The sequence below is a fragment of the Leptonotus elevatus genome, chromosome 1 (assembly GCF_054856555.1).
Source record: "Leptonotus elevatus isolate MCC_2025b chromosome 1, RoL_Lele_1.0, whole genome shotgun sequence".
In the NCBI taxonomy this organism is placed as follows: Eukaryota; Metazoa; Chordata; class Actinopteri; order Syngnathiformes; family Syngnathidae; genus Leptonotus; species Leptonotus elevatus.
Window position 1 is genome coordinate 5689833 of NC_141239.1, and position 14526 is coordinate 5704358.

The window sequence follows — 14526 nt, forward strand, 5'->3', positions numbered from 1 at the left end:
TCATGGGTGGCAAAAGAGCAGCATGACACTGAAACACAACGTGAGACTTAGGTTAATATTGCGATAGTGGAATATGAGTTAAGCAGCAAAATCCCACTTTTTTATTTTTTTTTAACAATATGAGAAGGCGGCCTTTTTACCACTTGCTGTCGAGTGAAGATGACATCACAGTTGCTCAGGTCTCAGAACAACCAATCAGAGAGCAGCTTCAGAAAACAGGTGTGCTGTGAATGATCGTTGCCTGAGCCCTGAGCAACTGTGATGTCATCTTCAGTCGACAGCAAGTGGCAAAATGGCCGTCCCCTGAGATGGAGAAAAACGGCTGGATTTTCCTGCTTAACTCGTATTCCACAAATGTAATATTAATCAAAATGTCACGTTTACTGACTAGTTGAGGTCACATATAGCATATAATTGTCAAGAATAGTTTAAGGTTGAATTCCCCTAAAATTGAGTTTATACTTAAAATAAGTATGCCACAAATGGCACGTTATCCAGTCATACTAAATGGACGAGCTTTAGTTTAATAGAATTACAGTACATGTTTAAAAAAAAAAAAAAATACCCGCAATAAATGAAATCCGTGAAGTCGTTAGCTTTATGTTTTACATTTATTATAAATATTTTAAGGCATTAAAACCCCTCACCACACAGTTTATACACTTTTCTCATCGAGGCATTTACATTTGTTCACATCTCTCTCTTGTTTAAACATTGTCAAAGTTCAAACCATACATTTTATAAAATGGGTACATTACTGTAAAAAAAAAAAGAAGAAAAAAGCATACTAAATTGCACACCAAAAAAAAATCCGGGAAACAGCGAGGCCGCCAAAAGTGAACCGCATTATAGCGAGGGAACACTGTATGTCCACATTGTTTTTATTGCATTATTATATTTTGTGTTTATACTAGGAATTGATGAAACTTCTATTCTATGTCAGACTTCTAAAGCTAAATAAAAACATGTACACTTTCAAATGACCTCATACTGAAATGATCTTGTTGTGAAAAAGAACCTTGATATAATAATTGAGCAGGAAGGGCAGCTGGGAAATGGGGAGGGGGGAAAAAATAAACATTTGTCGCCATCTACTGGCTACAGGCGACAAACAACACATTCAATTGTCATTTAAACTCAACAGTTAAAATGTTTAATTTACAATAAATCAACAAATTATTTAATGAGATGAAAATCTCTTTAACATTCACAAAATTTCAATTTTAGGAAAAACTGTTCATCCATGTCGTCTATAAAAAGTCTTCACACCCTTGTTCAAATGCAAAAGTTTTGATGACATGGCTCCGTCAAGGGCGATTTTAGCACCAGAGATTTAGGGGTGCTACAGAGTTTTGGTTTTTGCATTGTTGTTTTCTATTTGCTGTACTGTTCGCTTTTTTTGTTTTGCTTTGGCGTGTTGCACTTCAAAATCAGCCAAGGGGAAGTAACACGTTCGAGTTTTTCCCTCAAATTGACTAAATTCACAACGTGTGCGTGCATTAGTGCCTCAATATAAAGTGTTATTAGTGATTATAGGTCGAATTTTTTTTACCTGTACTATTTTGAGCTTTGTGTATAATTTTAGTATTGCGGAGTCTATGCAATGCTAACTAGCTGATGTTGCTATTGCTAATGATAGTTTGATTTAAATGTACTACAGAAAACACACATATACACACAAGCAAATTAATTAGTACTGGGCAAAACTGTTTTATTTTATTGTTCTCATTATTATTTTTAAATCCATGCTCACCTGGACCTGGAATTTTATTTTTATTTTTATTTTTTTTATCTATGCTAACCTAGACACAATATTCTAACCTTACATAGCGTCGCGGTCTAATCACTCCCACCTGTCATAAATTAGTCGTTCCAGCAGGCTAAATATTTTCACCAGCAGGTGGCAGCAAACTCAACACATTCTAACTTGCCTGGTGAAACTTGATGGACGTGAGCAAGTATCATTCATGCCGTTCGGTAGTCATCACACTCGATACAAACAAAACAATCCTGCCATACTGACTGAACAATATAATCTACTCCTGCGTGATCTACGGCGACGTGTTTATGTACGTAAATAAACAAGAACATGCAAATGACACAAGTAGTTGGGCTTGTAGAAGACGCACGTCACGTGCACGAATGATACGCGCACTAAAGGGTTGAGTGAGTTTTATTAGGGGCAGCTCGAGCCAAGTGGGGAGAAGGGGGGAGGGGAGGGGGAGTGGGGGGTGGGGGGCGTGCGCGAGCACGGCGTGGACAGACACTGACACGCACGCACACACCCACCCAGCACTCCTCCCCGTGTCACGGAGCAGACAGCACACCTCTCCCGACCCATAATGTGAACAAAACATCAGTCTGGATCAGATGGTTAACAACTCCTCGTCGCTTCTTCTTTTTGGACTCCGCACACACACTCGCACACGGCAACGCGCGTGCGCGCACGCTCTCCCCGGCGGGGCTCCATCCATCCATCCATCCATCCATCCATCTCTCCATCCATCTCTCCAGCAGGCTGCGCCGGTCCGGTGTGACATGCGGCACAATGTCCCGTGCAGGAATTGTGAAGTCCCGAGGAGCTTTTAGGATTTTGCTGGCGTTCGTATTGGCGGCGAGCGCGCTCGAAGTGGGCGCGTACAGCTGTCATGAGGTGAGGGCCGCCTTCCAGATGAGGCAGGTCGGCCCCCTGCACAGAGTCCCCGAGGCACCTGGCACAGGTGAGACGCCGACCCCCCCTTGGTCCTGTTGCGCCGTGGCACGACTCGTCCGCAAAGTTAGACTGATCAATAGGTTCTACTTAAAAGTTGACCTTTTGGGACGTAACTCCAAACAAGTGACAGCTTGGATTGTTAATTGAAATTTTGAATAATTTTTATTTTTTTTAATTTTTTTTAACCTTGCTACCATGCTACAACAAATTAAAAATGCTGTAGGTTAACATATACAAAGTAGTCTGTCCGTTATCTATCTATCTCCATATAAAGGAAAGTTCAGTACAAATGGTAGAAAATGATTTTGTTTAATTAAAAAAAATAATAATTAATGTGCCATCTTGTAAAATTGACATTGATTTACAATTTAAATGGATAAAGACAATGTGCCACTTTTTCATTGACGTTCTTTTACATTCAATCAAATACTTGATAAATAAAGTACAAATGTTATTTATTTAATCTTCATTTAGCCTGACAAACAGATTAAGGACAGCATTCGTATTTATAACTGTGGCCTGAAAGTGGGAAAGCTAAACGTTTTAATAATTTAAAAAGTGTGGTGTAACATTCAGCTTTTTTTTTTTTTAATAGAGTGAAATATTGTAACATTCAACTGTACTATTTGCATTTTAAAGTAAAATGCGATGTGATATTTTTTTCAATAAACTACTTTTGCATTATACCCCCCGAAAAAACTATATTAAAAATAAAAATAAATAAACACATGCTGCAACATGCAACTTAATGTTTTGTTAAAAAAAAAAAAAAAGTCATATCTTGTAAATTTCTAATTAAAGATAATAAAAAAAAAGTTGACACATTTTCATCAAACTAATTAGAACAAAAAATGTAATCGAAAGTAGTGGTACATTCCCCTGACTTGCATACAGGCAGCGTGGTTTCAGTTGCTACTCAGTGAATGCTTGTTTGTTTCTGTGTGTGTACTGCAATTGATTGGATGGTGCGAGCGTGTATTGTGCTGCTGGGATTGTCTCCAGTGACCTCAAATCATATTTCCCCATTGAAAAGAATGGAAATGCGATTCCAAAAAAAAAAAAAGAGCACCCTTTAATATTGTGCTGTCCGCAAACCGAGGAATAATAGAATGAAATAGTGTAAAGACTTCAACTGTTCGAGCATCGTGATTTAATATGCTCTTTCTGGTGTGCTGGCTTTTGCCACCGGGGGCAGTATAATAGTCATGTAGGCAAAAAAACATAAGAAGATTTACACATCTCAGGGGGCGGCCATTTTGCCACTTGCTGTCGACTGAAGATGACATCACAGTTGCTCAGGGCTCAGGCAACGACTAATCACAGCTCACCTGTTTTCTGAAGCTGAGCTGTGATTGGTTGTGACCCGAGTGCGCCTTGAGGCTCAGTGTATTATTGTGTGAAGGCTGTTTTTTTTTTTATTCATCCCATTTTTTGGCATCTATCTACTTCCGCATAATTCATCCGATTCTCGTCATTCCAATTTTAACATATTCCAAATGTTTACACCATTCTTGCTTCCATTTTTCTTATTCCAAATATTCACCGCCTTACCCACAGTTCTCGATTTCGTACCCTAATTTTCCCCATTCATTCTTAATGACAGATTCAACATTACACATTTACATCATTTCAAAGTGATATTCAAATCATTGAACTCATTCATTTGACTTTCGGGATAATTATTAGTCCATTCCCTACTTATTTTTTCAAACCTTACTTCATACCCTACTTGATTCTTAACACCTTACCCCCTTATGCTTTTTTCCACTACAATTTCTACATTTATTCACCTCATTGTATATCATTCCATGTCACTTATTATACTTCATATCATTCCAGATCATTCTTATTTTTCATTCAGCTTCACAGCCTTCACGCGCAATTTCTTCAGAAATTGCACATGATCTCGTTTCGGTCAACTTTTATTTTGAAGTTAGCCTTAGCTAAGCGAGCGAGCTACCGGTTGGAGAAGCCTGCTGTGGAAGTTCACATTACGAGGTCACGCTTGTAAACGCGACGGTCACCGTTTTCGCTGAAGCCTTCCTACATATGCGATTGTGATTTTTATTCCCCTCCCCCTTTTTTTGCCGTGTAACAACTCCCACATAATACTTCCGATTTACACGGTTGAAATTTAAACTTGCTTGAAAAATTCATTCAATTTCACATGACTTGTCGCAGTATTTGCACAATTCAACGTTACATATCAACTTTTACCCAGTCATTTTCAATGGGACAGACATTGACATTTTTCCCAAGACCCGCTTCCATACATACAACTTATCATCATTAGTTGCGCAGTGGGTAAAGTGCATTGTCCAGTAACCAAGAGGTCATGGGTTCGAATGCCACCTTCGACTGTACATTGCAAGTATATCTATGGCCAATATGCTAAGTGTAATATACGTGTAAACCAACTCATTTCCAACAAGTTACATTAGATCAGTGGTTAGTGGAATTGCCTTCTGGGTTCAAACAAAATTTTAGTACTTCATAAGCACATGCGTTCAAATCTTAGCGTTCAGCTAATAGCGTTCATCTTTTCAGCATTCCCACGCAATTTCTGCAGAAATTGCACTTTGTCGAGTTGGCATCCGATGTTTCTTTTGTCAGATTACGTATGAATGTCTTTTCACATTGTGGTATGTGTTTTTCCTCTTCCACCCAAAAAGAACAGTGGTCTTATGAGGATAACCATCAATTCCAAACACATTTCGAGAGGGTTCAGGCTTAGGTTCAACTATGCTGAGTTTCTCGAGGGGGGGGGGTTAGCCGCGTTTGTCGGACCTCTTAGCACATGTTCCGTTGACGCGGGTCCGACGGAGCGACCAGCTTTTGCACGACTGTTGATTGCTTGGCAGCTTTGCCCCTTTCAATGTGCAGATGCCATCTTGGAAGTGAAGCGGGGCTAAACATCCCACCCTTTCCGGGTATGAGGGCTCGACATCGGAGCGGAGCAATGGATAGCCGCGCGCGAAGCGCATCCAAACCATCTGATGTTTGTTTGTTAAGCTTGTTTGTTTGTTGCTACCAGCAACAAGAGGATGAGCGTCGCGTTTACAAGCAGTAGCTGCGCGTTCGCAGACAGCAGACAGAAGGACCTTTGGTCTTTGGAGAATGCCGGCAGTCAGAATGGGAGCTTAGCATGACAAGCTAAAGCAGCGTGCGATGCATTTGTAACACATTTAAGGTAAATGGCAGTGTGGCGGCTTGTGGCCGCAGCTGCTTCGCAGAAGTCCACGTCAATTCCAACCGAGGCGAATACTGGTACGCCGTGGCGGGAATTGCAAGGGAGGAGATTTGTCGGCTGAGGAAGCAAAAAATGACATTTGGATTAAAACATGTTTTGTCTTATTTCTTCTTAATTTTTCATTTCAATCATATACTGGCCCAAAGGATTATGCTCGCAAAGGTCACCACGCTGAGCAAGTCATTCATTTTCTGGACCTTTTATCTCGTTCATTATTAAAACTGAATTCATGAATGTTAAAACAAGGCGAGGCAACTTTATTTATATAGCACATTTACACACGACAAGTCAATGTGCTTCACATGACTACGAACACCTCAAGACATTCGCAGGGCAAAGAAACCAAAAAGCAGCTTAGTAAAATTTAAGATATTTAAGTACATTTTCATGCAAAACATTTAAAGCAAAAAAATAAAAATAAAAGGTCGATTTTTAAAATGACTAAAAGACCGTAGAGTGAAATTTATTTTCAAAATGCTTAAAATACCCTAAAGTGGAAGTCAACCTTAAACATTTCTTGACAATAATATATGATATGTGACCTTATTAGTCTAAACATGCCATTCTGATTATTATTACATTTGTAGAATATTAATTTTAAAAGCAAAGTCCAGCCTTTTTTATCCACCTCAATCAGATCTCACCTGTTTTCTAAAGCTGAGCTGTGATTGGTTGTTACCTGAGACCTGAGCAACATTGATGTCATCTTCAGTCAACAGCAAGTGGCAAAATGGCCGCCCACTGAGATGGATAAAAATGGCTGGATTTTGCTGCTTAACTCACTAGTGTGGCTGCATAGAACATATTATTTATAACATAGCTTTGGACTACATTCGTCTTGAATTGAATTTCAGATGGAATTAATTACTCTTAAAAAGTATTGAACTTAACGTGTAGGAAGCATGTATAAAAATTGTGGACTATATGCCACGGAGGAGGCGGGACTTCCGGGTTTTCACCCATCAACTTTGTTTCCGTTTCCGGTTTGCGACGTGTGGGCCGCGTCCCAGTACTTGCGCTTCCGCCGTTGTGCCCCTCGGTTGCGCCTTCCCGCCAACGGGTGCGAGGCTGCGAGTGTTGGAACGCGGCCGGCAGTGGCCGGAAACGGCGCTGATGTGTAGAAGTCGGAAGTCTGTGGCAACCCCCAGGGTTGGGAGGGTTACTTTTAAAATGTAATCCGTTACAGTTACAAGTTACCTGCTAAAAATTTTAGTTAGTAACGTAATCCAAGTGCCATAATATTAAAGTAATATTACTTTTGGATTACTCCAATATTGAGTATGCTCATGAAGACAAAATAAAATAAAAATAAATATCACCATCATCAAATATCATATATTCTATACAATGTGCCCCTGCTATTTGTATAGTAGAAATTGTAATCCCTTGAAGTAATCCCCATTTTTAATAAATGTACCTGTAATCTGATTACATGTTATTTTTCCTGTAACTCTATTGGAATACAGTTACATCTTTGTTGTAATCTGATTACGTAACGGCGGTACATGTTGTATTCCGTTACTCCCCAAGCCTGTCTACCCCATAGAAGGTACATGCATGCTCTATAGAGTTGAAATCTGGAGAATGACTTGACCATCCTAAAGCTTTCAACGTTTGTCCCCGATAAACTCCGTGTGTGTTTGGGATCATTATCTTGCTGATGAGCGGTCTCGCAGTCCGTTTGCTGCCATCATGTCAGTCAGAAATGAAGATTAACGGGCCCATCCCGGCAGAAGTTGCGCAAAGCCAAGCCATGACAAGATGTCCACTGAGTTTTGCAGATCTATTTGGATGGAGTCATGTGCAGATTCTTTCTCTTTCTCAACTTTGCTGCATGTTGTCATTTAGCCGATTTTCATGTGATTAGTCCATAAAACCTTCTCCGTGAAAGTTGGAGGCTCGTCTTTGAACTGCTTGACATATTGCAGCCTGGCCTTCCTTCACTGCTTTCTGGAGCTTGTCGCTGATTTCACTCATCGTTGTGAAGGTTCTTTCTTTTCAGCTCTCACAATATTTCTGCCATCAGTTTTCCTTCATCTACCCGGCCGGCTTCTGTTACTTTTTACACCAGTGGTTTATTGTTTTTTTGTTTTGTTTTTAGGACATTCCAAATGGTTTGCTATGGTTAATGTTTGTGCAGTGGCTCTGTTTGATTTGTGACTTTCTGACTGTTTTGAGGGGTGTCAAACTCATATGAATTCAGAGGCCACTTTCATCCAAATTAGATCTAAAGTGGGTCGGATTAGTATGTCTGTGAATATAATAAGTCAGGTAAAAATGTTTCCCGTTTTTTTGGGTTGTTGTTTTGGTGCATCTGAAAATTTTAGTAAAATTGCATCAAATTCTGACTAACAGCCACATTTCAGAATGTTATTTATACGGGAAGTCAACGCCTCCAAAAATTCTTGACAATAAAATGTTCTATGCATCCCCACTAGTCTAAATACGGTATTCTGGTTAATATGGCGTCAGTGGAATATGAGTTCAGCAGCAAAAGCAGTTTTTTTTTTTTTAATCAATATCAGAAGGCGGCCATTTTGCCACGTGTTAAGTGAAAATGACATCAATATTGCTCAGGTCTCAGGTAACAACTGATCACAGATCAGCTTCAGAAAAAAGGTGATGATAAGCTGTGATTGGTTGATGCATTGAGCAACTGTGATGTCATCTTCAGTCGACAGCAAGTGGCAAAATGGCCGCCCCCTGAGATGGATTTCGCTTCATAATTCATATTCCACAAATGTAATATTAATCAGAATGGCATGCTTACACTAGTGAGGTCACGCATAACTTATTATTGTCAAGAAATGTTTAAGGTTGACTTCCACTTTAACTAATTTGCTCCCAAAAACGTATACAAAATTTCCTTTTTAAATAATGCCTTGGTCCCCAAAACGTATTATTATTATTATTATTTTTTGTTAGAGCCTACAGAAGGCTTTGATACAGCCTCTGAACTGAAGAGAATGGTTGAAGCAATGGTAGGTAGTACAAAAACGGCCAGCAGGTGGCTGCAGAGTATAAGAGATCAACCAGTGGCCACGTTGAAAAAAAAAAGCCCATCACTCACATTTCTAAATAGATTTGTGAATGTTGATGAAACTTAGCTATATTCTAATGCTAATTGCTGCAAAACGGAAAAAGATGCAAAGATACTTTTTTTGCCTGATGAAAGAAGAGACTCAAATTTTTCTTTTGGTAGGTTCCATGTTCTTATAGCAATAGAACACAATATTCTGCGGGCCTTGCAAAATCAGTCAAAATCCAGTAAAACAGCCGGGGGCGAAGGGGGTTGCTTCAGTGAAAATGGCTGCGAGTGTATAAATTAAGTGGTCGTCAGTGCGCCCTCCAGTGGGCACAATTAGCAACAACCTTTAATCTAAGTGGAAAAACTGCAGTTTGTCTTGTGTCCTTACGAGCCAGATTGGATCCCCTACGGCTCGATTCTGGCCCGCACTCCTTATGTTATTAATGCTGGCCAACCAATGACCCGCCTTGACCCTCATCGTGATATCTCAAAAGAAGCCTAAAAATAATTTCTTATGTTCTCTAGCTTCTAAGGTTTCTGTTATGGCCTCCCGAGTTCCAGCTGATCAAACAGCGCTCTTACTTTTTTTTTATGAGTAAATTTTGGGGCTTCTTGTTTTGCTTTTTATTTACACTCGCCTTTCGAGTAGGTTGTTTTGGGTCAAGCGCGATCATGCCTTCAAAGTGGTTACCAGCGGTGGGGATGTTTGAGTGGGAGATTTGCTGTGTGTGTTTGTGTATACAGAGTTGTGCTACGCCGCGTCACTTTGACAGATCAAATGCCAACAAAAGCAACGCTCGAAATTTGAAGTGGCAAAACTTCAGCTCCTTTCACAGTGTGATGTTTGTGCCGCGATACAGTGCCGCGTTTCATTCATGTGCGGTGGACAGATTTTTCATCAAATGTGCCAAGGGGAGTGTGGTACATCGGGGAACATCAAAAACTGCTAACTGGAAATGGTTATGTTAAAAACAAAACAAAAAAATAACTTTGAAGGTGTGTATTTTGTGTTGTGTCTGCTCGTAGAATGTTTAAATCGTGCAGCAGGGTGACATTTTGTGTCAGATAACTAGTGGCTACTTGCAAATCTTGTCCAGTTATCAGAAGCTAATGCTAAGCTAAAGCTGTACATCCTCCAAAAGACAAATACAGCTCTGCTTAGCTTTTGGGTTTGACACAGATGATGTAGTCTGGTTATGGCTTGGAAGTGGTGAATCTTGGTCCAACCTAGCTGCCAGGTCATGGCCGTAGAAATACGTCCCCTTTAACTTATTCACTGCCATTGACGGCTATAGACGTCAAAAATGTATTTGAATTTAATTTGAAATTAATTTTTTTCTATTAGTTTCACATTTTTTTCCACTTTTGTTAACAAGAGTATGAAAACCTAGAAAAAATGTATTGATATACAATTTGTGATTAATCTTGAGTTAACTAGTGAAGTCATGTGATTAATTACAATTAAAAAAAAATAATCGCCTGATGCCCCTAATAAAAAAAAAAGAAAAGGAAAGATTATTAAAAATTAGGGGCGTCAGATGATTAGATTTTTTTAAATTGTAATTAATCACATGACTTCAATAACTCACGATTAATCACAAATTCTATATCCATTCTGAATGTACAATAAAAAAAATTAAAAAAATGTGAAACTAATAGAAATGGTTCAAATGAATTTTTTACGTCTATAGCCGTCAAGGGCAGTGAATGAGTTAATGAATATCAAAATTAGGGGTGTCAGGCAATTAAAATGTTTAAACCAAATTTAATCGCATGACTTCAATAGTTAACTCACGATTAATCGCAAATTTTATATCGGTTCTAAATGTGCAATAAAATATTTTTTTCTAGTTTCATACTCTTAACATAAAAATGGAAATTAATGTTAAACCAATAGAGTGATAATATAATATATATTTTAGCCATTGATACATAATTCATAAAATTTAGTTAAAATTAAAAAGATGTACTGTACTGTAAAAAATGTGTGTGATAATGATTTGTACAGATTTTTCTTATTATTAAGAGCTTGTAAAATTTTGCACATTTTTAAAATTGTAAAATACAACCTGACCTCAGTCTCCACAAATATATGCATTATTATTTCATTTATTACTTCTAAATTTTTACGTGGACGTGTCTGCTGCGTTGCGAGTGAAATTCCCCCAGTATAGACTTTCTAATTAGGGGGCGGTCATTAATCGCGCATTTAAAAAAAATGAGTCGCGTTAAAGGAACTTTCAATTAACTCAAAATTAACGCACTCATTTTGGTAACCCCAATTAAAATCAAGATGTGTCCGAGGTAAGGGTCAATCTGATGTATGCACAAATGGGTGGTGACTCAAATTGAGATGCGAATCAGAATTTTTGGATTTGAGTGAGAATGAGTCGTAATATATTGGCGTGTGTACGAGGAATAAGTGTTCACAGCGTCGTTTGAAGCGTGCACTTCTAGAGCGATACCCGGAAATGTTTGGCATGCTTGGGAATGTTTTGCCGGCTAATGAGCGTTACGTTAGACTAAGCAATCATTCAATAAAGCGCACGCTGGCAGTGTATCAACGCCTTTGTCGCCGTCCTAGCACGAAGGAGTTAAAGTGTTCATTTTGTCAGCCATTTTTACATTTAGTCTCAGTTTTAGTCCAGTTTCAATCACGCTTGTTAGTTTTCATCATAGTTCGTCAACCTCATCCCGGTTTTTATTTAATCAAGCTTTAGTTGACGACAAGTCGAGCATTTTAATCCAAGAAAACATAATATTAGTCGTCTAGGTTTAGTCATCAAAAACTGTCAATGTTTGAGTCTAATTACAGTCAGGACAATCATTTGATCCTTTGACTTACTATACAAACTATTTCACATAAAATTTTATTTAATTTTCTTGCACCTTTTTGTTGATAAACAACTTGACACACAATTACAGTCTATAAATAAGTGGCTACTTTGGCTCCATGCTACGAGCTAGCCAGTTAGCTAGTATTAGTTAGGGGTCAGATTAACGTTATTGTTGAAACGTCATCGCCGTTGGATTAATGTTATGTTATAAGCAACCACCAGTACAATTTTGGTTACAAAATCATATGATTTTTGTCTCGTCTTTGTTCATGAACAAAAATTTTAGTCCAGTCTTTATTAACTCATTTACTGCCATTGATGGCTATAGACGTCAACATTTTTTTTGAACAATTTCTATTAGTTTAAAATGTTTTCCCACTTTTGTTAACAAGAGAATGAAAACCTAGAATTGTTTTATTGTACATTTAGAACAGATATAAAATGTGTGATTAATTGTGAGTTAACTAGTGAAGTCATGTGATTAATTATGATTACAAATTTTAATCGCCTGACGCCCCAAATTTTTTATAATGTTTTCTTTCTTACTATGCATGGTCTTTTTTTTTGGGGGGGGGGGGGCATAATAAAAGTCTGATTTTACATGATCATTTAAAAAAAACAAAAAAAAACCTTGATATAATTTTTTTAAATTAAAAAAATCCTTATTATACATGGTCATTTAAAAAAATAAAAAATAAAAATAAATAAAGCCTTACTACATGGTAATTTTTATTATTATAGATACTATAGATGGTCGTTTTAATAAAAGCTTTATTACTATTCATAATTATTTACAAAAAAATAATACATTTTGCTATTGCTTTTTTTGTTTTTCTGTTTTAAGAAAAAAAAAAAACACCTGACAGGGAATTTGAGACGGTCAGTTGTCATTGCCACACTGCTAATGTGCCCTCTTGGGGCCCCTGCCGACTAAGGGGCCCCAAGCAATTGCCTGCCTCGCTTAATGGCAAGCTACACCTCTGATGCTGAGGTACATTCTATAGTTTTATGGTCCTGGTATACATTTTCGGACGAACAACTTTTTGTGGAAATGCGTTTGGTTAAATTGATTTCCTTCAACGGTTAACAAGCCAATCGTTTGAAGGCAAAACAAGAAACGTTTGCTTTTCAAATTTGTTTCTCAATCAAACTGAGGATCGGGCCTAAGACTATGGCTGACGTGAATTGCTTATGCTGAGATCTGATACGCCGCCAAACACCACATAGCGAGATTAGGTCATAAAGCCTCTTGGAAGGCAGAAGCCCAGCAGCGGTTCAACGCTCAAGTTGGCTTCTTGGGCAACATCCTCGGACACCAGCAACGTATTTTACAGCTCATTTAAAACACCCTTTTTGAGCACGGCTTATCAGATGATGTGAAAACACGTCTTTTTTTATTCTTTCCCTGACTGCCGTCCGCAAATTGACAGCGGGAAATAATGCAAAGCAATCGGGTCATGTGTTAATGGCATGGGAATGGGAAGGCTGTGTGTTAACACACGTCGCCACATCCTTAACCAGTTAGAACGTCAACATTTTTGGCAAGCCCTCTAAACTCAACATGGCCTTTGATTGGCTGTGGATTCTTTTAACTTGGTCTTTTTTTTCTTCTTTTTTTTGCTGAGAGAGAAAACACATGGAGGACACGCACGTCCTACTCCACGTAGACAAAAGTTGTTGCGCATCTGTGTTTTCCCAAGTTCCTCCTTCAGTCAAATACAACATTCCCAGCAGAGCTTGCTTGCAATGACAATCCCCAACTCATTCGCTGCCATTGACGGCTATAGACGTCAAAAATTCATTTGAACTATTTCTATTAGTTTCAGATTTTTTCCCAAGATTATAAAAACCTAGAATTTTTTAACTGTACATTAAGAATAAATGTAAAATTTGCGATTAATCATGAGTTAACTAGTGAAGTCATGCAATTAATTATAATTACAAATTTTAATCGTCCCAAATTTTTTATAATCTTTTCTTTTTTTATCTAATTGCATCAGGTGATTAACATTTTTAATTGTAATTAATCACATGACTTTAATAGTTCTAGGTTTTCATACGCTTGTTAACAAAAGTGGAAAAAATGTTAAACTAATAGAAATGGTTCAAATGAATTTTTGACATCTATAGCCGTCAACGGCAGTGAATGAGTTAAAGTGGAAGTCAACCTTAAACATTTCTTGACAATATTGTTATATTTGACCTCACTAGTCTAAACATGACATTCTGATTCACGTTACATTTGTGGAGTACGAGTTATGAAGCAAAATTCAGCCGTTTTTATCCTTTTCAGGGGGCGGCCATTTTGCCACTTGCTGTTGACTTAAAGATGACATCACAGTTGCTCAGGCAACGACCAATGACAGCTCACCTGTTTTCTGAAGCTGAGCTGTCATTGGTTGGGTTGATTTTGATGGATTAAAAAAAAAAACGGCTGGATTAACTCGTATTCCACTAACACAATATTACCAAGAATAACATATTTAGACCAGGTGGGCTGCATAGAACATATTAAAAAGATGTGCACCAGGGTTATTATTAGGGGTGGGAATCTTTGAATGTCTCACGATTCGATTCCGATTTTTTTAGGTCTGCGATTCGATTCAGAATCGATTTTCGGTTAAGAATGATTTTTGATTCAGAATTATTTCATTGACAATGACTTTTGCTTCAATTTATAGATGTGCAAAGAATCGTA

General features: G+C 38.1%; 1 protein-coding gene across 3 annotated transcripts in view; it reads left to right on the top strand.

Moving 5' to 3' along the window:
- The first annotated feature begins 2366 nt into the window (after window positions 1-2366).
- gpc5c (glypican 5c) overlaps window positions 2367-14526 on the top strand; it is a 183233-nt gene continuing 171073 nt past the window's right edge. For all 3 annotated transcript variants that reach the window (XR_015097391.1, XM_086098478.1, XM_086098492.1), the window contains exon 1: window positions 2367-2720. Coding sequence is in view for 2 of the 3 variants with exons in the window: in XM_086098478.1 (XP_085954604.1) it covers window positions 2549-2720 (172 nt within the window). In the remaining variant the exon portion in view is untranslated. The remainder of the gene's footprint in view (window positions 2721-14526) is intronic.